The sequence below is a fragment of the Neovison vison genome, chromosome 7 (assembly GCF_020171115.1).
Source record: "Neovison vison isolate M4711 chromosome 7, ASM_NN_V1, whole genome shotgun sequence".
In the NCBI taxonomy this organism is placed as follows: domain Eukaryota; kingdom Metazoa; phylum Chordata; class Mammalia; order Carnivora; family Mustelidae; genus Neogale; species Neogale vison.
The window spans coordinates 39,929,978-39,955,624 of record NC_058097.1 but is presented as its reverse complement, the minus strand read 5'-3'; the positions used below and the strand labels follow the sequence as shown (position 1 = coordinate 39,955,624).

Sequence of the window (25,647 nt, the reverse complement as noted above, 5' to 3'; positions counted from 1 at the left end):
CTTATTAATTTCAATTTGAGAAATTTAAAAAGTATTTTGGTATCTCTATATTTAATTTCGGATTCAGTTCCTACTACTTACTGAGTTTTCCTACTGCTCATAATAATTTTTCAGACTGGGACGCCTGCGTGGCTCAGTGGGTTAAAGTCTCTGCCTTTGGCTCCTGTCATGATCCCAGGGTCCTGGGATCGAGCCCTTCATCGGGCTCTCTGCTCAGCGGGGAGCCTGCTTCCCCCCCTCTCTCTGCCTGCCTCTCTGCCTACTTGTGATCTCTGTCTGTCAAATAAATAAATAAAATCTTTAAAAATTTTTTTTCAAGATTATTCTCTTGTGGTTTCCAGGTATATAATGACACAATCTGCAAATAATGTCACTTTCTTCCCACCTGTTGGTATTTTTTATTTCTCATGTTTCTGTTGCTGGCCCCACCAAAGGAATGTTAAACAGTATGAACAGATCGCTTTGGCTTGGAATATGCTTCTAATGCCATGATGCCACCAGACACACGTGCTGACTTAATTAAAATGAAAAATTTCGTTTCTCAGTTCCTGAACACACTTGGCTAATGGCTAGAGTATTAATTCAGCACGAAGAACTTTTCATTATTATACGAAGTTCTACCAGATAGCACTGTTCTAGTGTTTCCCTAATGGGTAAGGTCTTAGCATTCGGTCTGAGATGTATGCACGCTATATTAAAAAAAAACGCATCTATTTTCTTAAGTTTTATTGAGCTAGAATTTGAATACTATATACGTCACCCATTTACAGTATACAATTCAATGGCTTTGACTGTATTCACAAAGTTATACATGCACCCCTAGCATCAATTTTAGACTATTTCACTGCCCCTAAAAGAAACACCAAATCCCTGGCTGTCACTCTGCAAATCCCTCATGCCTTTCTAATCTAATTTCTGTCTCTTTAGATTGGTTATCCTGGACATTTCGTTTTAATCAAATGATACAATATGTGCCTTGTGCCTGATTTCTTTCATTTAGCATGTTTTCAAGGCTCCTCTACTATATCATTAATTCACTAAAAAATTGCCAAACAATATTCCATTCCATGAATATGCCACATTTTACTTATCCATTCATCCATTAGTGGACATTAGATTTGTGTCCTCTTTTTGGCTCTTATGAAAAATGCTGCTATGAATATTCATGTACCAGTTTTTGTGGGGATGTATTTTCATTTTTCTTGGGTATTTTCTTTGGAGTAGAATTGCTAAGATCGTATGATAACTACGTTTCACTGTCTGAGGGCCTGCCAGACCCTTTACCAAAGCGTTTGCACCATTTTACATTCCCCCCAGTAGTGTAGAAGGGTTCCAATTTCTCCACGCCCTTGTCAACACTTATTACATGTCTTGTTATTAGAGCTCTGCTAGTGGATGTGAAGTGTTACCTCATTGTGGCTTTGATTAGAATTTTCCTGACAGGCTAATGATGTTGAGAATCTTTTCATGAGCTTTTTGCCCATTTGTAGATCATCTCTGGAAAAATGTCTATTCAAGTTCTATGCTCATTAAAAAAATTGAGCTCTATTTTCATTATTGAGTTATTATGGTTCTTTGTAGATTGCAGACTCAAATCTCTTACCAGGAATATGATTTGTAAGTATTTTCTCCTATTCTAAGTGGTGTCTTTTTGTTTTCTTGATCATATCCCCTGGAGTACAAAACTTTTCTAATTTTGAAGAGGTCCAATATAACTATTTTCCCTCCAGCATAAGCTTTGGGTGTTGTATCCAGGATGGCTTAGCCTAACCCATGGCCATGATAATTTATTCATGCCTTTTTTTTTTTTTTTAGAAGTTTCATAGTTACTTTTAAGTCTCCGATCCACTTTGAGTTAATCTGTGTGTATGTAGGAGGAAGGGGCCAAATTTCCTTGTTTTGCACATGAATATCTAATTGTCCCCAGGTCATTTGTTACAGACTATTCTTTCTTCATTTAATTGTCTTGGTATCTTTGTTGAAAATCAACTGACCAGAAATGTAAGGGTTTATTTGTGGACTCTCAATTCTGTATCATTTCTCTTTCTGCCAGTGCTCACTGTCCTGATTACTGTACTCTTAGAGTTAAGTTTTGAAATCAGGGACAGAGTCCTTCAACTTTGTTCTTCTTTTTCAAAACTGCTTTGGCTATTCTGGGTCCTTTCAGTTTCCATATAAATTTTAGGGTCAGCTTGTCAATTTCTGCAAAAACATCCACTTGGGATTTTGAGAGGGATCATTTTGAATCTGGACACCAATGTCATCTTAACCAGACTGTCTTCCAATTCATGAACATGATTTTAGCTTTAGACTTGTTTTGCTCAAATTATTCTTAAGTACCTTATTCTTTAGTTGCTATTGTAAAATGAAACTATTTTCTTTCTTTTTAAAGAGGTTTTATTTGAGATGATGCTATTCTCTTAATTTCATTTTTGGTCTGCTCATTGCTACTGCATACGAATACAATCAGTTTTTGTGTACCAATCTTGTATCCTGCAACCCTGATAAACCGACTTATTAGTTCTAATAGTTCTTTTTGGTGAATTCTATGTAGAAGATCATATTACTATAAACAGAGACAGTTTTACTTCTTCCTTTCCAATTTGGAGGCCTTCTGTTTTATTTTATTGCCTAATTTCCCCAACTAGGACCTCTAGTATAATGTTGAATAGAAGTAGCTAGAACAGACATCTTTGTCTTGTTCCTAATATGAGGGGAAAGCTTTCAATTTATCACCAGTGCGATTTTTGGCAGATGCCCTTTAGGAGGCTGAAGTTCTCTTCTATTTCCAGTCTGTTGTGGAGAGTTGTTGAATTCTACCAAATGCTTTTTCTGTGTCTTTTGAGACAATCATATGATTTTTGTCTTTTATTCCAGTGATGTAATGGGCTCATCTGGTCTATTCTTAATTTGAAGTTACATATGTTACAAGGAAATAATAGATTTTTTCAAATACCTTCTTTTTTTTTTTCCATCTTTTCAAGTTCCGAGATAGCAAACAAGTATATTACTAGATTTCCCAACAATTTCCTTTAGTTTCCTGGCATAAAAATGACTTTTTCGTGGTGCATTATATTTTTGATATGCAACTAGATTCTCTTGATATTAATTAGAATTTTTGGTTCAAGATACGTAAGTGGGATTAGTCTCTGAGCTTTGTTTTTTTAATTATTATCTAGATTATATATAATTGATTCTCACTATTTGCAGATTTCTGGTTCACCCATCTGCCTACTAGCTAAAATTTGTAACCACCACATTGACAGCATTAACACTTGCTGTGTTTTTGCAGCAAGGTGCAGACCAGTGAAAGTGTGCTCTGCCTCTTGCTCCAGCTCTCAGACAGAAACGATCAGAAGAGGAATACAGTAAGGGGCAGTGAGTGCAAAAACAGTGACCGCAGCTCTGAGTCCCCATGGATGGAGCTGGAATCCAACTCTGGTACCTGTTAGTGGAGTAGCCCTGGCAAGTCATTTGACCCTCCGGAACCTCATTCTCTCTTTTATAAAATAAAGAAAATAGAAACTACCAGGAAGTGCTTTTAGAATTTAAGACCTATGTGTGTGTGTCTCTCACACACACACACACTTCCCCAGGAGCAATGGTTCAGTATTCTCTTACTCAGCATTCTCAGTGACTCTTAAAACGTAACTGCTGGGGATTAAGGAAAGCTGACTGTGGTTACATTCTGATCCTCAGTCTCAGTGTGTTACATCTGATTTATAAAAATAATTTGGAAGTTTTCTTTCTCTTTGGTGTTCTAAAATGGCTTAAATAGTACTGGAATATTTTATTTGGTAAAATTCCTCCATAAAATCAACGGGGTTGGCTGTTTGGGGAGGTGTAGGACAGGTAGCTCATTACCAAGTTTTCTCTGCTACACCTGTAAAAATAGTAATATGTTTTGGGGCCCGTTTTGGTAATTTATATTCCAGAAAATCATGTTTCATCCATTCATCTAATTTGCACTGAATCAAACAGAACAGACTTTTGGTGCTTTCCTATTTCATGGTCTACGGTTATTTCTCTGCTACCACATTTCATGATCTCTGTAATTACTTCTCTGTTATTTCTTAATTTGGGTACTTGTACTTCCTACCTCATCCTTATCCTTATTTTTCACTCCCCAAATAACCATTCATTATTTTTCTATTTCCCAATTGATCAATTTCTCCTTTTACCTTTATCCTTCCTTCTATTTCTAGATTTTTACTTTCCAACTTCATAAGCGGAATACTTTTGTTTGTTTATTCATTTTTATTTCCTAATATAATACTTAAAGCTACAAATTCTTCTGAATACTGCTGTAGCTGTATTCCCTAGTCCTGAAATATGGTTTTTATCACCTTCTAGATTTCATTTATAATTTCTGTAAATTCAGTTTTAATTTCCTGTGACCAAAAAGTTAGGAAATATTTTTAGATTTCTAGAAAGTGACTTTTTCTTTTTAGTTATCTACAGTTTTTATTTAAATGAATGAATGAATGAAAAGAGTATAATGTTGAGTCTGTGACCATTATCCCCAGAGTCAAGAAGAAGCCAAGACTATGCACTATCATACTGCGATAAGGAAATAACGTCTGTAGTTTTGGATCTGAGATTTTCTCTATGGCTTAACATATCAACATTTTAGTTAATGCTCTTTGGATATTTGAAAAAAAAATACATTCTGTCTTTAGATATTTATAGATTAAAACCCTTATTATTTTCCCTAGGCCTTCTATATTCTTATTTTTGACCACTTGCTTTTTTTTTTTTTTATGAACTGAGAAAGAATTAAAACCCAGCATTAATGTGTTTCTCTGTTTCTTCTTATATTTCCGGTGCTTTTTGCTTTATAAATGTTGGTAAATTATCTGATACATGGATAGTCCTATCTGTGGCTGGCATCTTTATCACTGAAAAACTGCCCTTCTTCACTTCATTTAACACTTTCTGTCTAAGACTTTCTTTCCCCCTTATGGGGAAATAGTTCAACAAATCCTTATCTACCTTTGGTCTAATCCTTTTAAGGAACTCTGTTCTGTGAGAATCTTATACATATAGTGAGTGATTTGGATTTTGCTTTATGATACAGTTTTTATCAAGTGAGTAAAGCAGACAGACTTATTTATACAAAAATATTTTGGCATATTTGTGTTAATACATGTTGTATCAGATTTTTTTGTTACTCTTTAGAACAAATCCTTTATGATATGGTCTGTGTCTGAGGGGTGTGTGTGTGTGTGTGTGTGTGTGTGTCTTTTAATTTGGAAGGTTTGTTTTTGTTCTAGGAGCTACCTTTATAACTTTGAAGGATAACTTAATTCTCTATTTCTTCAGACAGTATCTATAGTGTTCCTATATAACAAGTAATGATAATCTGATGAAATTTATTGTTCTTCCCTGCCCCATTTTACTTGATATTTTTCTTAGAATTTTCTTTTACAAAAACACTATACATCTATCTCTTGACTATTTAAAGTAGGCTCCACACCCATCATGGAGCCCAACATGGGGCTTGAACTCGCCACCCTGAGATCAGGACCCGAGATGAGATCAAGAGCTGAACATTTAGCTGCTTGAGCCTCCCACGTGCCTCTGGACTTCTCATTTTGAAATGAAACCTGACTTCTGTCTATAAAAAAAAAGATGGATTCCTCCACCATCTTCTACCTTTTCTTTTCTTTCCTCTTCTAACTCATTATTACATTGTTATTCTGTCACTGTTTCATAGTTATAACACTGCTAGGTGTTACACGTTGTTTCCATCATATTATTTTGTTCTACAACTATTTAGTGCTAGTCCCACAGTTAAATATGTTTGTACCTCAAGGCAGTCTTTCTGCCATGGTTTTTGCCTTTTCTCTCTCAGCTGGATAAAGTTTTCCCTCTACCAGTTTCTTCATGTGTTCTTAAAAAAATATATTTCTCAGAATCAGGACAATTTGTATAGTGCTTTTATACATGATAGAATGACTGGATTAAAATATATAAAGCACATTCGCTTATGTGAGTCTTGTGCGGGATCATTCCAGGCCTTTAAGCATTAAATGTTACCATGGAAAAGTTGGAATCCACACTGACTTCTCTTACAGGTAAAGGGATCTTTTGTTAGGATGTCCAGGGGTTTCTTAATATTGAAGCCCAGCAATTTCACAGAACTATATCCTGCTAATGACTTTTCTAGGCCAAGTTTTCCTGGGGCCCATTGTGCCCTGTCAATTTGTAGATTCAAATCATCTTTCATTTTTCAAAGGTTTTCTAGAATTACATCTTTAAACACAATTCTCCCTTGTTTCACTGCTTTGTTACTCTTCTGTTGGGACAAATTATGCATGTTTGCTGTTGTCTTACTCACCTGTCAGATTCTCTCCACTATTTTAACTGTATTAATTTCATTTTGTTTTCTTTTCCTTTCTTTTTTTTTTTTTTAAGATTTTATTTATTTATTTGACAGACAGATCACAAGTAGGCAGAGAGGCAGGCGAGAGAGAGGGAAGCAGGCTGGCTCTGGGCTGAGCAGAGAGCCCAATGCAGGGCTACATCCCAGGACCTGGAGACCATGACCTGCACCAAAGGCAGAGGCTTAACCCACTGAGCCACCCAGGCATCCCCATTTTGTTTTCTTTTATCAGGGCAACCACTTTCTATTCTGTGCCTTCTGCAGACTCTAATCTTGTGTGTTTTCCTTCCAAGATTGTTGTGATTTCTGTTATGGTTTTATCTTTTAATTCAACTTCTTGCCTAATTTCTGCCAGCTCATCTTTCATTTCCTCTTGTTACCTTCCTGTAAGTCCTTAAGGACAGTCTATATCTTCTTACAGTCCCGCTTTGAATTCATCTTCCATGGTGGTAAATGCTGATTATGTTAGTTTTTAATGTGAGTACGTTTTTTAATTTGGTCTATTTTCAGGTCTTTGCTAGGAATTGTTTCTGGTGACCATTCTTTTTTTTTTTTTTTCATAATTTAAACATTTTTTTCTGGTGACTATTCTTCATCTTATCATCTGTTCCTGTTTTTCTCTTCCTTCTCTTCTTGCAGCTTCACTGTACAGATCCTGCACTAGTTCCTTTCTGGTTGTGAGCCATTTCTTAACTTGGCCAGTTCTTACCAAACCAGCAGGAAGTTTATGTGGGGGACAGGCCAGGGCCACGGGTCAGGCCAGCAAGAATTCTCCTTGTGATATGGCGTTGTTTACAAGAGCGAGCTCTTTATTCTTTTCCTCATTTTAGCCAACCAAGATTGGCAGCCTCAGAGCTGTTCAACACACAGTTTTCTCCCTTTATCCTGGTCTTCTTAAATAGTACTTTTACAAAAATGGCTTGTCCCTGTGATCACTGCCTTTGGCCTGCCTAGCTTACTTCTCTTTCATACCGGAAGATCTCCAGGAAAGCTCCCGCCATTACCGCGCATCCAGCCCCATGGTTCTCCTTCAGGGACCTCAGTCTCAGCCCTCAGGGTGTGCTGGCAGCCTCGGAGAAGTGGGCTTTCGTGACTTTCTCTGACACCTGCAGCTCTGAGAGTCCTCTCCCGGTACCTTTCCACACTCCTCCAAGTTTCACTGGGTTTGGTGGCCCTCCCTCAGACACTGGTCTAGATCATAGGCCTTTCTTAGTTTCATCAAGGATAGAAAATGCCTATCTGCTTTTCAGTTTCCTTAACTGCTTTGAGGTAATTCTAAAAAGATGAAGGACCGACATCTTTACACTACCACTTTGAAACAAGAAGTAATGAGCAATTCGAGGGGTTTAACTGCACCATTAGGAACAATCTACTCCAAATCAGGGAGCACAGAAATAAGGAAATAACTAAGAGTATTAAATATTAAAAAAATATTAAATTATAAAAACATAATAATTTACATAATAATCGTGCAAGTTCATATACATATGTAACTTTATATATGGGAAAAGCATATGATGTAACATCAGATAAATCTGTTTATTAGACGTATACTGGAGGGGCATCTGGGTGGCTCAGTCGATTAAGCATCTGACTTATTTCAGCTCAGGTTTTGAACTCAGGGTCATGAGTCTATAAATATATGAAATATATGCACATAAAGGATGAAGCATGGAAGAGAAATACAAAAACTGGGTTTTGTTAAGGGTTATGAATACTGAGTAATGTTTCTGATTTAAAGTTTTTGTTGTCACGGTATAGTTTGTAAGAAGTAACACAACACGTGTTCAAAAAATAAAAAGAGTCACACTATATATATTTTTATGCTAGCATCTACTAAACACAAGTCACTAAAAAAGCACTGACTAGCTCCCTACTTGCCAGGACTAACTATATCCTATCTCTGAAGGCAAGTTCCAAAAGCTGTGTCCCTCTGCTCTAGATCCAGCCCAGATCTTTTATAGCAGCTGTTGTCCCCATCTCGCCTCTCTCCTCCTTATAATGCTTCCCTCACCTGTACAGGTCAAGCCAGTCTAAACAGATCACTGTTACTCAGCGCTGATGATGGGCTGGGCACCGTAAGGGTAGACAGCAAGTAAGAGCATTGGCTTTGAACCCTTTTAGTGTGTTTTGTTTATAAGAAAGGGCAGCAGAAAAGCACGTTGCATTTAAAGGTCAATTTAGAGTTAAAAGGTTTGGGCTTTGCAGACAGTGAGATTAAATAAAATGTTTAAATTTTACCTATAACAGTGCTAAGCACACAGTAGACATTCAATAAGAGGGGGAGGGCACCTGAGTGGCTCAGTTGGTTAAGTGTCTGCCTTCGGCTCAGGTCATGATTTTGGGGTCCTGGGATGGAGCCCCACATCAGGCTCCCTGCTCAGCAGGGAATCCGTTTCTCCCTCTTCCTTTGCCCTTAACCCTACCTCATGCTCTGTCTCTTGATCTCTCTCGCTCTCAAATAAAAATAAATCTTAAAAAAATAATAAAATTATAAAAGAAATAATGAAATCTCAACATCTGCAATGACGTGGATGGAGCTAGAGAGTGTAATAGTGAGCAAAATAAGTCAGTCAGAGAAAGACAAATGCCCTATGATTTCAGTCATATGAATTTCAGAAACAAAACAAATGATCATGGGGGGAAAGAGGCAAACCAAGAAACGGACTCTTAACTGTAAAGAACAAACTGGTGGTGGCTGGGGGTTGGGGAAGTAGGCGACAGGGATTAAGGAGGGCGCTTACTGTGACGAGCACTGGGTGACATATAAGTGATGAATCACTCAACGGTACATCTGAAACTAATATTACACTGTATGTCAACTGGAATTTAAATAAAAACTAAAAATAAACTAAAAAATATTCTAAGAAAAGATAGTATATATACATTTTCCATGACCATTTAAACCAACATCTTCAACTTTCCAGTTGTTCTTTGGTCCAGAGTTCCCACATTCAAATACTAACATTGTTAGGATTAGCAACTAACATTTAAAGCATCATTCTGAATGCATAAACTCAATGTGTGATTTGTTTCTTTTAGAAACAATGTTTTTACTCTCTGAATAATTACAACTAATTCAAAGTGTTCAGAGAGGATCAAAGTATTTTCATAAAAAATAGCCTAGCAATTTTGGTAAGTTATAACCCATAAGGATAAAAAGAAAACAGCTTTACACTTCTCAAATATTCCCATAATCCCCCAATATGAAAATGGTATAAATTAAGGAGTAAATTTCCGAAGGCATATAAACTCTGAAAACGAGCTTTCCCTTTGGCTGAGTAATGTCTCTGATCGCTAATGGCTATCATTTTCATTGGTTTATTCACAGACAATGTATACACATTTTAAAACTAAATAAAATGTAAAATTTAGTTCCTCAGCTGCAGTAGCCACATTTCAAGTGTTTAACAGCTACATTTGGCTAGTGGTTGCTGCACTGAACGGTGCAGAAATAGATCATTTCCTTCACTGCAGAAAGTTTCTTGGACAGCACTGGGTTTACATAATCTAAGAGGAAAGATAAACCAAGTGCCTATGCAGAGGTATCATCAGGTTTGAGAAGTAGTTGAAACATCTGACGACTCCTCTTATGATGGGGGAGGGGGGAATTCTGTGCTACAAGCTATTGCTTGAATAAAGAGAAAAAAATGCCACAAGACTGAGCTCAATTGTACGTTTCAGGGGACGGGGGTGTTGGTGGAAAGAAACCTGTTAGATTCGAGGATGTTCCTGTTTTATAGCTGCTCCCAGATGGTATCTGAGGCACAGACAGAAACTAGCCTCGGGTCTCTTTCTCACTCTGAACACTCCTCAAACATTCTTGCCCACACATCTACAAGCTGGTAATATGAAAATGTCCATTTCCAACACAGATGGGTCTCCTGCCTCCAGATCCATGAATCCAGCTCCCTTTACTCCATCTCTCTCCTTGGACTGTTTCAAAAGTGACTCATAACGTATCCAAACAAGGATGTATCATTTGCTGTCTCGCTGTCCCCTGCAAAGAATTTGGCTGGCCTCTGTCCCCAGTTCTTGGGAAGAAGCCAGTAAATCTGCAAACTTCCCAAGTGAGAACAGTGTCTTTGTTCATGGTGGGTTCCTCAGGACGACATCTGATGACTCTGTTCTAAGGAGATGACTCAGGATGGGGGCTGACCAAGCCAGAAAGACCAGCTGTGTGATTAGAGGATTGGGGCTTGGAGCCAGCTGATATTGGCCCAACCCCCAGGAGGAGAGGGGGATTAGAGCTTGAATTCAACACTGTGGCCAAGGACTCCATCAATCATACCTACATAACGGAAGTCCAGTCAAAGCTCTGGACACAGGAGCTCATTAAGCTTCCTTGATTGGCAAAACTCAACACATTATATCTCTCAATGCGCCAGGAAGACAATGTGTCCTAACCCCACAGGGAAAGGACAACGGAAAGCCTGAGTTTGGGATCCGTTTTCAATGAGTCTCTGCCTTTGGCTGGTTCTGATTTATATCCATCATAATAAAACTGTAATAAGTGTAAGGCTCTCTTGAGTTCTGTGAGGCATTTTAGTGAATTACTGAACCTGAGAGGGGTGGGTATCCCCAAATTAACAGTCTACTTGTGGTCAGAAGTGCGGGTAGTCTGAGGACCCCCAAACCTTTCAGTGGTGGTCAAAAGTGAGGGCAGTTTTGTGGCAGACTCTGTGCCCTTAACTTTTCAAGTTCAGCTTAACTCTAGGTAGGTGGTGACAGAAGTTCTTTTGCACTCCAGATCTGTTCCTCCCACAGGGTTCATTATCACAGTGAGCGGCATACCCACCCATCTATTCGGCTGCTAATGGCAGAAAGCAGATGATCACAGATTATTCTTCCTTCTCAATCACCAACCACACAAATGATGAATTGCTACACCCTTTCTGAGTTCTGACTCTGTCCACTTCTCTCCAACAGGATCCGGTCTTTGCTTCTCTGGTTCCATTCTCCTCTTTGCTCATAACATTCTGGCCCCATGTGCCTTCTCTCTGATACTCAACTTGACCAGTTTCATCCTACCCGAGGGCCTTTTCACTTGTTGTTCCCTCTGCTTTTGACTGGTTCCTTGGATTTAAGTGTTGATGTAGGTCTTGTCTTCAAAATTATCTGCTTTACCTCCCAGTTTCATAACTATGTCCCCACATAACTATGTCACCCACTCCCAATAACTATGTCACCACTCTGTCTGGTCTCCCCTACAATACCATTTTTTGTTAGTTTCTTTTTCCCCCCTCCCCATCAGAATTAGGTTTCTCATCGGATGCAAAGGCTGTACTCTCAGGGCCTAGTTCCATGTCTAGTGCACAGAAAACATGCATTTACTGACATTCAGATAGTAATGAATCCACTGAATTGGATTTTCTTGATGGTTTCCTCTCACTTTAGTGCTATCCTCCTCAAACTCACTCTCCATACTGTAGCCGGAGCCATCTTTCCCAAACAAGATGATGACATTGCTGTTCCTTTGTGACCTAGCCTCTGTTTACCATCCCAGTACATTCTTTCCCCATCTGCTCCCTAGCCAGGCTGAACTGCGGCCAGCACCTGAATGCTCTCAATGCTCTTGCTTCTCGAAGTTCCTGTACATGTTCCTTCTCTAGGACTTTCGTCTTTCTTCCCTAGTTTGTCTGGTTAACCCTTCTCATCCTTCAGGTCTCCTTAACCATTACTTCCCTGACCTTCCACAACTGGAGCAGGCTCCCCTGCTCTGTGCTCCCACAATACTCTATCCTACTCCAACAACGTACTGATTTTGGATGGGCTGTCACGGTCTGCCTACTTGCCTATACCCTCAAGAGCATAAACTCTCTGAAGGCAGGGGCCTGGCTTCAGTTGGCAGTATTGCTACAGCTGAGCACGGTGCTAGCTGGCATCCACAGGTGCTCAACACATCTTACAGAATTAACATGTTACACTGGAGCATCTGCTGGCAAAATCATTAGTCTTTGTTACTCTTGCCATGTTCCCCACTGTGTTTAGATCAGTGCTACTACAGAAGAGGTTCAATAAATACTAGGTAAAAGTATAATGCCTTCTTTAACCTGGAGAGATTTCAGAGACAGATCAAGGGTGCTCAAGTTTCGTAATGATGGAGGTGTATTTATTTAAGGTTATTAGCAAGGCCACTTAAAAACTCTGAGGAGCTAAAATTACAATTTGAAAATAAGTTATGTGATCCCTTTCAACATCTTGTCCCTACTACAGAGTTACTAGCACTTAACTTCAGCCATATGCCCACACAAGGATATTTCAGTCTTTATTCAAAATACTTGTGTGGATAAAAAAGTATTATATTGTGTAGTTCTAAGAAATCTACTTGTAAGCACTCCATTTTAAAGAAATAAAGGTGAGTAAAATATTTCTTCACAAGAAAAACTCCCCACTGTCCCAAAAGGAGAATTACTTTTTGTACCATGATAATTTGTATGAAGGTATACACACACATACACACTACACCTATACAGTAATATGACAAGTTTTAAAAATAAACATACTAGAAGTTATTCCTATAAATTTAATTTGTCATTCAAAGTAGTCTCCTTTGGGGACTCATTCCAACAATGGAATCAAAGCTCAACATATTTTGGAAAGCTCTTTGAGAACTATTTTGGATTCTGCAAAGACTTTTTTGAATATCCGGACAGATGATAAATATTTGACCTTTTCAAAGTGAATTTTACCTTTACCAGCAACTAGTCATTAGAAGCCATAGTAAAAAAGGTCAAAGAGCACAACATTTTGGATCAAAAACAAAGGATTTTTAGATGAAAAATACTGTGCTCACTCAGCAGCACATGTACTGGATGAAAAATACTGGCAATGTGTAACTTTCCTTGCATAAGTGATACACTGGTTCTGAAAACAATGGCAAATTAAAAGATACTTAGAAATGTTTAAAAAGGGAATAAAGAGAACAAGGATTGGGGTTTAAGATGGCACAGACCCTCCTGAGAACGCGATGAAAATTACGGCTCCTTTCCTCAGAAAAATATGGGTTCCCCTGTCCTCTCACCACTGCATCTATGCTTAGAAAGGTATGAAACACTGAGGTCATCTACGGCCCTATGGTTTGGAGCACTGGCTTTTGATTTCTCTTCTATTTTACTGTACCCAATAGAAAAAAAAAGTTTCTACTGTGACCCCATTTGTACATACATATATATATATATATATATATATATAACAGATTAAATATTATATATATCTATTAATTATATAACAGTATAAAATTAATAGTTACATAAATAATTCTCAGCCCTAGTGTATTTGTCATAATACTCTCTTGCATCCTTCTTTAACTAGAAAAACGTTACTCATGATTTGACTGGGCCAATTTCACAATGTACAGGTTGAAAAAACACTGGTTTAGAGTAACCACCGTGTAACTGGAGAAAGTTAATGAAACTGAGAAAAATCACTGATGACAAAAACTCTGATGCCCTTTTAAACTAACGAAGTCTCTACGCTAGAGTCAAGCTTTTTAAGAGATTAGATTCTTTATGGCAAAGCTGCGTTATCTTGGTCACTCATGTACATGGTAAACTACTGGAGACACTGACGAGTAAACCACACAGGGGTCATAGGAAACTCATACCTTAATATTAGAAAACCACAAATCGTTCTCATGTAAAGTGGCCAGGTAGACAGACGTTAGAAGTCCGATGCAAAGGGCAATGGTTCCACCAACCGTGAATGACAGAAACTTCCACAACCTTCTAATGGTATAACCTTTTAGAAAAACAAAACGAACAGTGAAGTCAGTAAAGAATGCAGCATTGACTAGTTCTACTTCAGCCTAGCAGGTATGTTAAGCTCCGCTGCCTGTCGCTGCTGAAGCTTCCCCTATTCCCAGCAGACACTTAGGGGTTCCTTTCTGTGATTCAGGAGACCTGTTTTCATACTTTATCACGGTTTTTACCTAACTCTATCTAACTGTTCAGTTGTCCATTTTGCCAGATAGTGTGAATTTTCAGAGGACAAGCACCTTATCTTATTCATCTTAATAACTAGGGTCTCTGTCTGACATAGCTTAATAATTATAATTTACCTATGAAATTTGGAGGAGTAAATGGGTTACATGTCTAGGATATAAAAAGTCTTTGAGACGGTCTACAGATAATTTGTGGTTTATTCATTAAAAACTACCAAAAACCTTGACAACTTAAAATCCAAAAACCCATCAGGGGAGAAAAATCCATCACAACTCAAGTTAGAGGACACTTAAACTAGGAAAATATATTTATAGCACATATAAGAAAGTTTAAGTAACCTTAATATGGGATGAACACTTTCAGGATTTAAAAAATGAGTATTTCAATTGGAAACAGATTAAACATATGAGTAGGCAAAGCACAAAAGAAAAAATGGCCAATAATAGACAAGAATATTCACGTTCTTCAGTATTAAAGAAATGCGAATCAGGGCACCTGAGTGGCTCAGTTGGTTGAGCCTCTGATCTTCAGCTCAGGTTATAATCCTAGGGTTTTGAGACTGAGCCCTGCATTGGGCTCTGTGCTGGCCCTTGAGCCTGCTTCTCTTTCCCCCTCTCCCTCTCCCTCCCTCCCTCACTCCCTGGCCCACATTCTCTCCCTCTCTAAAAAAAAAAGAAAAAGAAAAAGAAAGAAAGAAAGGAAGGAAGAAAGAAATGCAAAATGATAAGCTGTAACTTTTTAGATGCTGGTCAATTTGATAGCTTAAAAATGCTAACCCTGTTTTAATAAGGGTACAAAAGAGTATTTTTCTTCTTCTTCTTTTTTTTTCTCCAGTATGGAGTGCTTCACAAATTTGCGTGTCATCCTTGTGCAGGGGCCATGCTAATCTTCCCTGTATTGTTCCAATTTTAATATATGTGCTGCCGAAGCGAGCACCAAAAGAGTATTTTTCTTTTTTTCTTTCTTTTTTTAAAATTTATTTATTTATTTGACACAGAGAGAGAGATCACAAGTAGGCAGAGAAGCAGGCAGAGAGAGAGAGAGAGGGAAGCAGGCTCCCTGCCGAGCAGACAGCCCGATTCAGGACTCGATCCCAGGACCCCTGAGATCATGACCCGAGCCGAAGGCAGGGGTTTAACCCACTGAGTCATGCAGGCGTCCCCAAAAGAGTATTTTTCAAACATAGCTGGTGGGAAAGTAACTTGGTAACTCTCTGGAATGCAACAAGGCAATAACTAGTAAAAAAACTACCAAAATGAGCATACAATTTGACCAATAATTTGAAATCCAGGCATATACAATGTTTGTATACAAACAAATGTTTGGCCACAGTATATTTCTTATAGTTCTGTTTATCTAAGTAAAAGGTTAAAAACCATCTAAACACTCAACAACGAATGAGTTAAATAAACTATGCTATGGCCACACAATGACTATGTTGGTAACATTTTAAACTACATTGACTGACTTAAGATATGTTCGTAACATAAAAGAAGAAATGTAGCAAGTTATAAAACAGCTAGGATCTCAATTTTGTAAAACCACATATGAATGCTTGCATTCATATCCCTGCAGAGACATTCAGACAGCAAGATCAAATTTCATGGGTGGCATTCTCAGGATCGATTGGTTTGTGGGAGGATTTTCTTTTTTCTTTTCTTTTCTTTAGTTTTCAGGGTTTTTTTCCTGACACAAATAAATACTGCTTCAATAAAATGAAGAATCCTCAAAATTATGCTTTATTTTTTTTAAGGATTTTATTTACTTATTTGACAGACAGACATCACAAGTAAGCAGAGAGCTTGTTAGAGAGAGGAGGAAGCAGGATCCCTGCTGAGCAGAGAGCCTGCTGTGGGGCTCGATCCCAGGACACTGGGATCATGACCTGAGCCGAAGGCAGAGGCTTAACCCATTGAGCCACCCAGGTGCCCCTCAAAATTATGTTTTAATATAAAAAAGAGAACTTGGGGCAGTCAGTTAAGCATCTGCCTTCAGCTCAGGTCGTGATTCCAGAGTTCTAGTATCTAGACCTGAGTCGACTCCCTGCTCAGCAGCAGGCCTGCTTCTCCCTCTCCTCCCTGCTCATTCTCGTGCTCTCTCTCTCGCAAATTAAAAAACAAAACAAAACAAAACAAAAAAAAAACCTTAAAAAATAAAATAATAAACAAAAAAGCAAACTTGAAGTAACATTGTTTAAGCCTTAAGAAAGTATGCTGTCTTGTCCAAAATTGCTAATAGCAGAGTTGGATGGAATGACTTCTCGATATAGATTAACTTTATTTTATAAACTGTTCCCTCAAATTACTTTACTAGTTCTGGCTGATAAGAATTAACATAGCTGCCATTAATATAAATTCTGTCAGATATCCAAAATGGTTGACAGGCATGGAATTCTTCATACTTATTTTTAAAAACCTTGAGCATGCTTAGTTAAGAAAGGAAATATGGAGTCAGGAAGTTGGTAATTAATATCACTTGATGTACAGCTTAGAATCTTCAGCATTATATAAACAACTCACCCAATTTTGACTGTCCTCCCTCCCAAAGTCAAAGGAGAAAATTTCAGGAATTCATATAAAGAATAAAAAGAAGTTTGATTCATTTTCAATACCTTCATGAAATGAGAAAGTCTCCCAAGGTAAAGCTGTGAAGAGCGAACAGCACACACAAACCAGAAAATTTAGAAACAGACTAAAATCTGAACCGTGGGGGAAAGTATTACTTTAAGAAATCAAAGATTGGCAAAACCAAAACCTACTGAACAGAAAGCTGAGAAACAATGGGTTCTAATCAGAGCTCTTTCACCTTGTATCTGATAATAACTATAAAGCCGGTATTATAAAAGTACAATCAAATCATTTGTCGAACTAAAACATCAGGGTATTAGAACAAGTCTCCCCAACTGTCAGGTCTCACCAAATTCTTATTCTATTGGAGAGTGATATTTTAATATGCAGAAAATAAAAGCAATCCCAAATGGTGCTTTAATTTAAATCACCTACCAGATGGCAATTTATTTCCCAACTTCACATTTGCTTCTTGTGCTGCATAATCCTCAGAAACTTCTGTGGTTTTCACTCCTTTTCTTTGCCTGATGGATATCATGGTGTCAAAGACTTACATGCATTGTTCTTCCAACCACTCCTACAAACGACAGAAAAGTAAACTGCCTGTCCGTATGCCAGTACCCTCTCCCCAACACACCCTGTGCTCATCTGTGCTTAAGTGACTTGAAGCCTTATCCCTGGCTTAGCATGCCCTCCCACTTTCCCATCAAATCTTAACCAGCCTTCAAAGTTACTGTCAAGACACAACACCAATATTTACTTAATACACGCTGTCAAGAGTTAAGAATACAGGTGGGCATCCCAGACCAGCCCCTGCCCTTCTTGCAAGAAGGCTTCCTGGCTGTGTCTGTGCCAGCTGCTGCTGCTGCTGCTGTTGTTGCCTCCTTCCCGAGCCACTGCAGTTACCTTGCAATTGGTCACCTAATTATGCAGTTTTAGATTATGTCCTACAGTTCCCTACCACGCGAGGAGGCATTCAGTAGTAAATTTGTTGAGAGCCGGATTCCGAAGAAGTGACATATTGTTTGGTCTCAGGTACCTGAATTTTAATACCGGTGTTCTTTAAAAACACTTCACACTGGAAGCTTTAGGAACACGCCTCAGTGGTGATGGCAGCGGGGGTGTGCCAATCAGGGCAGCTGCTATCCCAGGGAGCAAAAGTGGGAGTAAAGGCAGGGTGCAGAAGCCTGGTTTGGAAGCAGCGAGTGGGAGGCGAGGGAGTGGTGGCAGTGAGTAAGCTGGCTACAGTCCTCCGGAACATCTTGCTTCCCTCTTCTGAATAATGAACAGCGTTTTACTAATTACTACGAAATATGACCAGATGCCGGGCACCATTGTTTGGGCAGTTTACCAATTCCTAAAGGTAAACAACTTGCTTTATAGAAGGAACCAAGCAACCAACCAACCAACCAAAATTATACAATTTATTCGTTCGTTCATTCATACAAAAAAAAAAAAAAAGTGAGACGCAAAAACAGTTAAGTACACACAATGAAAATGGAGAACCTGGAGCAGCGAGGGAGGAAAAAAGAGTGTAGGCAGAAAGTCGTACTGGGGTCCATGGGCTCGTTTCCCAATCACTCTATCCTGGAATCCTGCCCTTTCTAAGGGCTCGGGAAGGAGTTGTAAATATCCCAGAGCCATACACTCTAACAAGTTAAGACAGCAGGGCCACAAACACTGACGCGCCAACTCGGGGTCGGGCAATCGCGATAACCACACGAACTACGAAACAAAAGTTTCCCCACCCAAGGAAAGGGAATGCCATCTCCAACACGGGAAGGGAGAGGAAAGCGACGCTTGCCTTCCACTCCGAAGGGCCAGCGCGCTGGGAGCGTCCCGGGCGCTGCAGGGCACGTCTCCCAGCTTCCCGCCGCACCCCAGCCCACAGCATCGGGTGTCCCCAGCGGACGCCGAGGGGCCGGCGGCGGCCGCCCAAGTTCGCTCCGGCTGGGCACCGTGGCGCGGCCGCCGGCACCGACCAGGCCCGCGAAGCCGGAGCCAGAAGTGGCCCGCGAACGCGGCCCCGCCCTCTGCAAACTTCCTCACTCCAGACCTGCCGCCCCCGGCCCTGCAGTTCGCGCGGACGAGCGGGCGCCGCGTCCCCTAGCCGGGCGCCCCCAGACGCCCCGCGGCCCGGGCCGCGCCCCCCGACTGCACAGCGCGGCGGGACGGCCCGTGGGCTCCCGGTGGTCGCGGCGCATTCGGCGGGACGCCGGACTCCCCGCGGCCCGCCGCCGAAGCCTCGCGCCCGCGTGTCCCCTCGCGCCGCCCGCGGCCCGACACGCAGTCACAGACCTGCGGCCTCAGCCGTCCTGGCGCGCGGCTCCGGGCAGGGAAGAAGGCCGGCCGGCCGGGGGGCGCCTAGGGGCGCGGGGGCGGGGCCGCACAACAGCCCGCAACGCGTCGTGGGGACAGAGAGGACCGGGCAGCGGCCACCGGGGCAGCGGCGGAGCTTTGCGCGACACCCGAGAAATGGGGAACCGGGCGGGGGGGGGGGCGTCAGCTGCCGCGAGGAAGGGGCGCGCCAGGGAGGCCGGGCCGCCGCGGCCGCACCCATAGGTCCCGGGAGCCGTCCGTCAGCGTGAGTCCCCGCCCCTACCCGGAGCGCTCCGCCCCGTCTCGTGCGCCGCCGGCCGGAAGGAAGCAGCGCATTTCCGCTCGCCGCTCCGGCCCCGCCCCCGCGTTCTCACGACGCTGCGACCCGGGGTTGCTGACACTGAGGCTCTGAGGTTGCTTTTGGCCCCACAGACTCCCGACGGCCCCGGGGCAGAGCGAGAGGCAGCGGCTGAGGGAGAGGAGGAGCCCGGCTCCGAGAAAGGGTGGCTCCAGGGCTGAGAGTGGGGCGCGCCTTGGCGCCGCGGAAACCTCTTGCTGGCGCCCGTGGCCGCCTGTCCCCCACCCAGTGCAGATGGGTGCGGGGAGCGCGCTAAGGGCCGGGCGGACCGAAGCAGGGCGACCCCTCGAGACTCTCCCCGCCTCCCGCGTTGGTGGGCCCGGTGCGCCCCTTCTGTGGGTCTCGGCCGCCGCCTCCCCGCCCCCCAGGCCCTGGAGGCCCCTGGCGTGTGTTGGGACCGCGTCTCGTGACTGCCAGTGAGACCGCCTGGAGATGCCTTCGCCTCGCCCTAGACTCCCCCCTAGTGTTGGGGTGGGGGCGTCGCGCTCGATCCTTAATTTCGCCTTCAAGGAAGGATATATGCTTGCCTTGCTCCAAACTAGAGCGTAAGCCTTTTTTGAGGGCAGGTACTGTGCTTTTTCCTGGGTATCTTTCTTGTGGATCACCCTGCGAGGAGCGGTAGAAGAAGCCTTTTCTCAGCAGATGCTCAAGCCACATGTTTAATTGATTTTTCTTAAGGAATGGTCTGGTCTTCTGGGTTCTCCACCTGTGCAAAGACTGTCCATCTGTCTCCTTCCAGTACGAAATTACTTCATCCAGGAAGCCTTTCCTGGTCACCCCTGTTGGGAATTTTCTCCTCCCTGTGTCTGTTGCTTTTAATAACAGGCGCACATTCTGTGCAAATGGATTGAGGTATCTGCTGGGTGGCTTGAATAAAAATTAGTGTCAGCTGTCTTTTCAGATGGCCATTGTCATGTTTTAACTTGATCGTTGGTGTCTTTGATGTTAGGGATTTGAGAGCAGGGCTTATATTTGTAATCCATCTCTTTCGCGTTCAGGTGCCTTATGTAAAACACATTTGGGTGCTTAATAAATACATAGGGGAATTGAGTCCTCCTTAAATAAAATTTTTCCCTTTTTGTGCGTAGAGTTTTGTCTAAAACTGTGTCCCTCTGGGGAAGAATGTGTCTGTGGTGCAATGTACATCCCGAGTAAAGGAAGTAATGCTCATTAGCAGCTGCTTGGTTTAATACCAGGAAATGGCTTTACCAGCAAGATAAAGCCTTGAGACCTGTAAAAAGTAGGCACCCACTGCTGAGAGTTAAGTCTTCAGAATGATGATACTTCAAATAAGAAGGCATCCTTTGCTGGGATACAGTAACCATGAGAGTGATGGATAGCAAGTAGTAGGCCCCGCCCTCGGTGAGCTCTGGTCACAGACTGACTGCAGTGGTGCGCAGGGATACCTCTTGTTTGCATTGTTTTGAGATCCAAATGGATTTCGCTATGTTGTGGCCAGCAGTAGGTAAGCGGTGGTCCTCTAGAAGGGTGCAGTTCAAACTGTGGTCTTTGGGGACCCATGGCATCACTATCACCGTTGCCAGGGAGGTTGTTAGAAATGCAAATTAGATCCTACCCCAGACCTACTGAATCATAATCTGTAGGTGTGAGGGCCGATAATCTGTTTTTAAGAACTTCGTGTGAGTCTGTGCTCAGTCAAGTTGGAGAGCCACAGCCGAGCCTTGCTATCCCAAATGTCTGTGGTTGGGGAGTACCAGTATCACCCCGGACTTTCTTAGAAACAGGATCTCAGGCCCTCTCCAACACCTACGGAGCGAGAATCTGTGTTTTCATATAATCCCCAGGTTATTTGTATGTATGTCACACTTTGAGAAGCACCACACCAGAAGTCATCAATGCTGTTCGCATCCTTCCCAGAAAGGGAGGAAGCTGTTTGTCTCTATGGTCTTTTTCTTAGTTGATGTACAATGTTTGTTCAGTTTTAAATTGCTTGGCTTAGTAGTATGACCACTCTTGATCACCGCTATCTTCTTGTCAGTAGCCTCTCCTGGTGGTTCTCCCGTCTACCTTTCTGACCTTCTTGAAATTTTCAGTCTCTTGTAAACTCTTCCTTTTAAAAGCAACGCTTCTTTGGCTCATGGCTCCCTGTTTCCACTGATATCCTGATGGCTCATGAGTTTTTAATGCCCAGGCATAGCTCCTGACCTCCAGGTCCCATGTGGCCAATGCCTATTCCTCATTTCCAGATGTGCAAGCATCTCCAACCCAACCTGTTAAAAAAAGAAACTTCTTCTAACCCCCAAACCTGTTTTTCATCCTTGTGCCTAATCACCTAATTGTTAAGTCAAAACCCTAGGAGCCAAACGTGGTTTCCTCCCGTGTCATGTAATCCATATGTCTAAATTTTGAGTCCTTTGGACTTGACCCTAAATATCTCTGAACTTGCCTGATTTTTCTCCCCTTCTATTGCCAAGTTACCATTTCCTTGTCAGGATCATTTTAATGGCCTCTTAGCTGATGGCTTAACCTCCATCCCTGCCCCAACCTCCATCCCTACCCTGTGTCCTTGTCTACCCAGTCCACCCTCCATGTAATAACCAGAGTGGTCTTACTAAAACAGAGCTCTGCTGGTGACTTTGTGGCTTTATATAAAAATCAAGCTCCTTAAACACGGTTAGCATGATGGCCATGAATCAGTTTCCATTTACCTATCCAGCTTCATCTCTGCTTCCTTTTTGTAAACTTCAGGGGGTTTGTGGGAGTCTCCTTATACTCTCTTTGTCTGACTTCCCTGCTATTCAGTCTTTGAATTTCAGCTTCAATGATCTTTGCTGCCTAGTATTTATACCCTCGTAGACTCCCTTCATACTGAACCCTCGCTGTTCTGTGTGATCGATAGGGTATGGTGGAAATGACCGTAGGGCTTAAAAGACATCCCAATTTCAGCCTTAGCTTCTCTTGGATTGCTCACTTAAGGGCCCCCAACCACCATGTTGCAAGGGCACTCAAACAGCCAGTGGAGAAGGCACCTGGGCAGCAGCTGGCCTCTGGCCCAGCGCCAGCTTGGAGGGAGGTCAGCCAACTCCGGGTCAGCCTTCAGATAACTGCAGCCTCATGAGAGATCCCGAGCTGGAAATGCCCATCTGTGCCACTCCCGAATACCTCACCGGAAACAATAAGGATCATACATGTTTATTGTGGTTTTGAGTTTGGGGGTAATTTTGTTACACGATGATAGGTAATCAGTCCATTAGTATTCCTCTGTGTGGTTTTATTTAACTCTTCCCCTCTGATTGGACATTTAGGTTATTTCTAGCATTATCCTATTACAAGCAATGCTGTAGAGACTCTTTATAGTTTTGTAATTCTTTAGGACATATTTCAGGAAACAGAATTGCTAGAAGTCATATTTTAAATGATGATAAACACTGGCAAACGACATTCCAAAAAGGTTAATGATTCCATTACTCTACACTTCCATGGATGTGTATCACAGTGTTGATTTCTTCACGCCCTTGCCAACAATGGATACTTTGAATCTTGGCCAATCTTATGCGACAGATGAGGGATCACTTAAAATGCTCTGTGTGAGGCGGAGACAGTGGGGTTAGGGGTTTATTGGCTGTTTGCGTTTCTTTTTCTAGGATTTGTCTTTTTTGTGTTCTTTGACCGGCCATTGATTGAATGTTGACACAAGGGATTATTCCCAGATTACGGATATCAGCCTTTAGTTTTATGCCCTGCAGATGTTTCCTCATTCTCGAATGCCTCGCCAGGTGTCTCGCTACATAGCAATTTTCCATTTTTATGTTGTCAAATCTGTCACCTTTCCTTTATAGTTTCTGGGTTTTTCCATCATGCTTAGGAAAACTTTTCCCATTGCAAGATGGTAAAATTTTAAAAATAGTTTCTTATAATTTTTAGAAATGTGGCATCTTTTTAATACGGGGTGAGATGGGGATCTGTCATAATTTCTTTCTAGCTGGTTGGTTGGCTGCTTCACCATTATTCTTAATCTACTGCTTTCTTAATCTGCTGTCACCTCCTAATCCCGTATGTCTATGGCCTGTTTGTTGACTCACTTCACTATGTTTAAGTGACTTAAAAAAGGCATTCTGTCGAAAAGTTCAACATATTCACAATTACTGTTTCTTTATAGAAAGCTTTGATACTTGCGAGAACAAGCGCCCCTTTATTATACTTCTTTTAAACATGTCTTGGTAAATTTTTCGTATTTACTCACTCAGATGAACTTTATAATCATTTACCAGTTTTTTCTTTCCTTTTTTTTTTTTTTTTTTGGCTTGTTCATTTTTTTTTTCCCCTTCCAAATTTTTATTTAAATTCTAGTTAATGTATAGTGCAATATTGGTTTCAGGAGTAGAATTGAGTGATTTATCACTTCCATACAACACCCGGTGCTTATCATAAGTGTCTTCCTTAATATCCATCACCTACTTAGTCCATCTCCCTAACCCCTTCCCCTCCAGCAACCCTCAAGTTTGTTCTCCATAGTTAAAAGAGTCTGTTTTCTGGTTTGTATGTGTGTCTCTCTCTTTTTTCCTCGCTCCTACGTTCATCTGTTTTGTTTTGTTTTTTTTTAATTCCACCTGTGAGTGAAGTCATATGGTATTTGTCTTTCTCTGACTTATTTCACTAAGTACAATACCATCTAGATCCAGCCACGTTGTTGCAAATGGCAGGATTTCATTCTTTTTGATGGCTGAGTATTATTTTACTCTCTGTGTGTGTGTGTGTGTGTGTGTTTATGTGTATGTGTATCACATCTTCTTTATCCATTCATTAGTCAGTGGACACTTGGGCTCCTTCCATAATTTGGCTGCTGTTAATGCTGCTGTAAACATCACAGTGCATGTACCTCTTTGAATCTGTATTTTTGTATCCTTTGGTAATTACCTAGCAATGCAGTCACGGGATCACAGTGATTTATTTTTAGCTCTATTTTTAACTTCTTGAGGAACCTCCATACTGTTTTCCACAGTGGCTGCACCAGTTTGCATTCCTACCAACATGTAAGAGGGTTCCCCTTTCTCTGCATCCTCGCCAACACCTGTCATTTCCTGACTTGTTAATTTTAGCATTCTGATGGTGTGAGGTGGTGTTTCACTGGTTTTGATTTGTATTTCCCTGATGATGAGTGATGTTGAGCATCTTTTCATGTGCCCGTTGGCCATCTGGATGTCTTTTTTGGGAAAATCTCTGTTCATGTCTTCTGCCCATTTCTTAACTGGATTGTTTTTCTTTCTTTAAAATAAAATGTAAAGATTTTGTATATTTATTTGTCAGAGAGAGAGAATGTGAGCAAGCACAAGCAGGGGGAGTAGCAGACAGAGGGAGAAGCAGACTCCTTGCCGAGCAAGGAGCAGGATGTGAGACTCGATCCCAGGACTCCAGGATCATGACCTGAGCTGAAGGCAGATGCTTAACCAGCTGAACCACCCAGGTGCCCCTGGATTATTTGATTTTTGGGTGTTGAGTTTGATAAGTTCTTCATAGATTTTGGAAGTGTGAAGTCAGATACTGGAAGTACCCTTTACCAGATATGTCATTTGCAAATACTTCTCCTATTCCGTAGGCCCCTTTTTAGTTTTGTTGTTTCCTTTGCTTTGCCGAAGCTTCTTCTCTTGATGAAGTTCCAATAGTTCATTTTTGCTTTTGTTTCCCTTGCCTCGGGCAGCGTGTCCACTAAGAAGTTACTATGGCCAAAGTCAGAGAGGTGGCTGCCTGTATTCTCAGATTTTGATGATTTCCTATGTCATATTTAGGTCTTTCATCCCTTTTGAGTTTATTTTTGTGTATAGTGTATGAGAACAGCCCAGTTTCATTCTGTACTTCTTCCAGTTTTCCCAGCACCATTTATTGCAAAGACTTATCTTTTCTTCCCCTGGACATTCTTTCCTGCTTTGTCGAAAATTAGTTGACCATAGAGTTGTGGGTCCATTATTCTGTTCCATTGGTCTGTGTGTCTGTTTTTATGCCAGTACCATACTGTCTTGATGACGACAGCTTTGTAATAGAGCTTGAAGTCCTGAATTATGATGCCTCCTGCTTTGCTTTTCTTATTCAGAATTGCTTTGGCTATTCTGGGTTTTT

At 41.4% G+C, this 25,647-nt stretch overlaps 1 protein-coding gene and 1 non-coding gene across 3 annotated transcripts in view; both read right to left on the bottom strand.

The window, feature by feature from the left end:
* The window catches only part of DPY19L3 (dpy-19 like C-mannosyltransferase 3), a 69,233-nt gene extending 49,882 nt beyond the window's left edge, over window positions 1-19,351 (bottom strand). The window contains exons 1-3 of one of the 2 annotated variants that reach the window (XM_044256248.1): window positions 19,194-19,351; window positions 17,331-17,472; window positions 13,992-14,125 (exon numbers count right to left, since the gene is read on the bottom strand). In XM_044256248.1, the coding sequence (XP_044112183.1) occupies window positions 13,992-14,125; window positions 17,331-17,433 (237 nt within the window). In that variant the 5' untranslated portion in view covers window positions 17,434-17,472; window positions 19,194-19,351. Of the gene's footprint in view, window positions 1-13,991; window positions 14,126-17,330; window positions 17,473-17,655; window positions 17,718-19,193 lie in introns of those variants that run through there. The other variant, XM_044256249.1, reaches the window with a different exon arrangement.
* LOC122914772 lies at window positions 15,158-15,264 on the bottom strand. Its single transcript, XR_006385852.1, has one exon. It is a non-coding gene; the product is annotated as a U6 spliceosomal RNA (small nuclear RNA).
* Window positions 19,352-25,647: the final 6,296 nt, after the last annotated feature.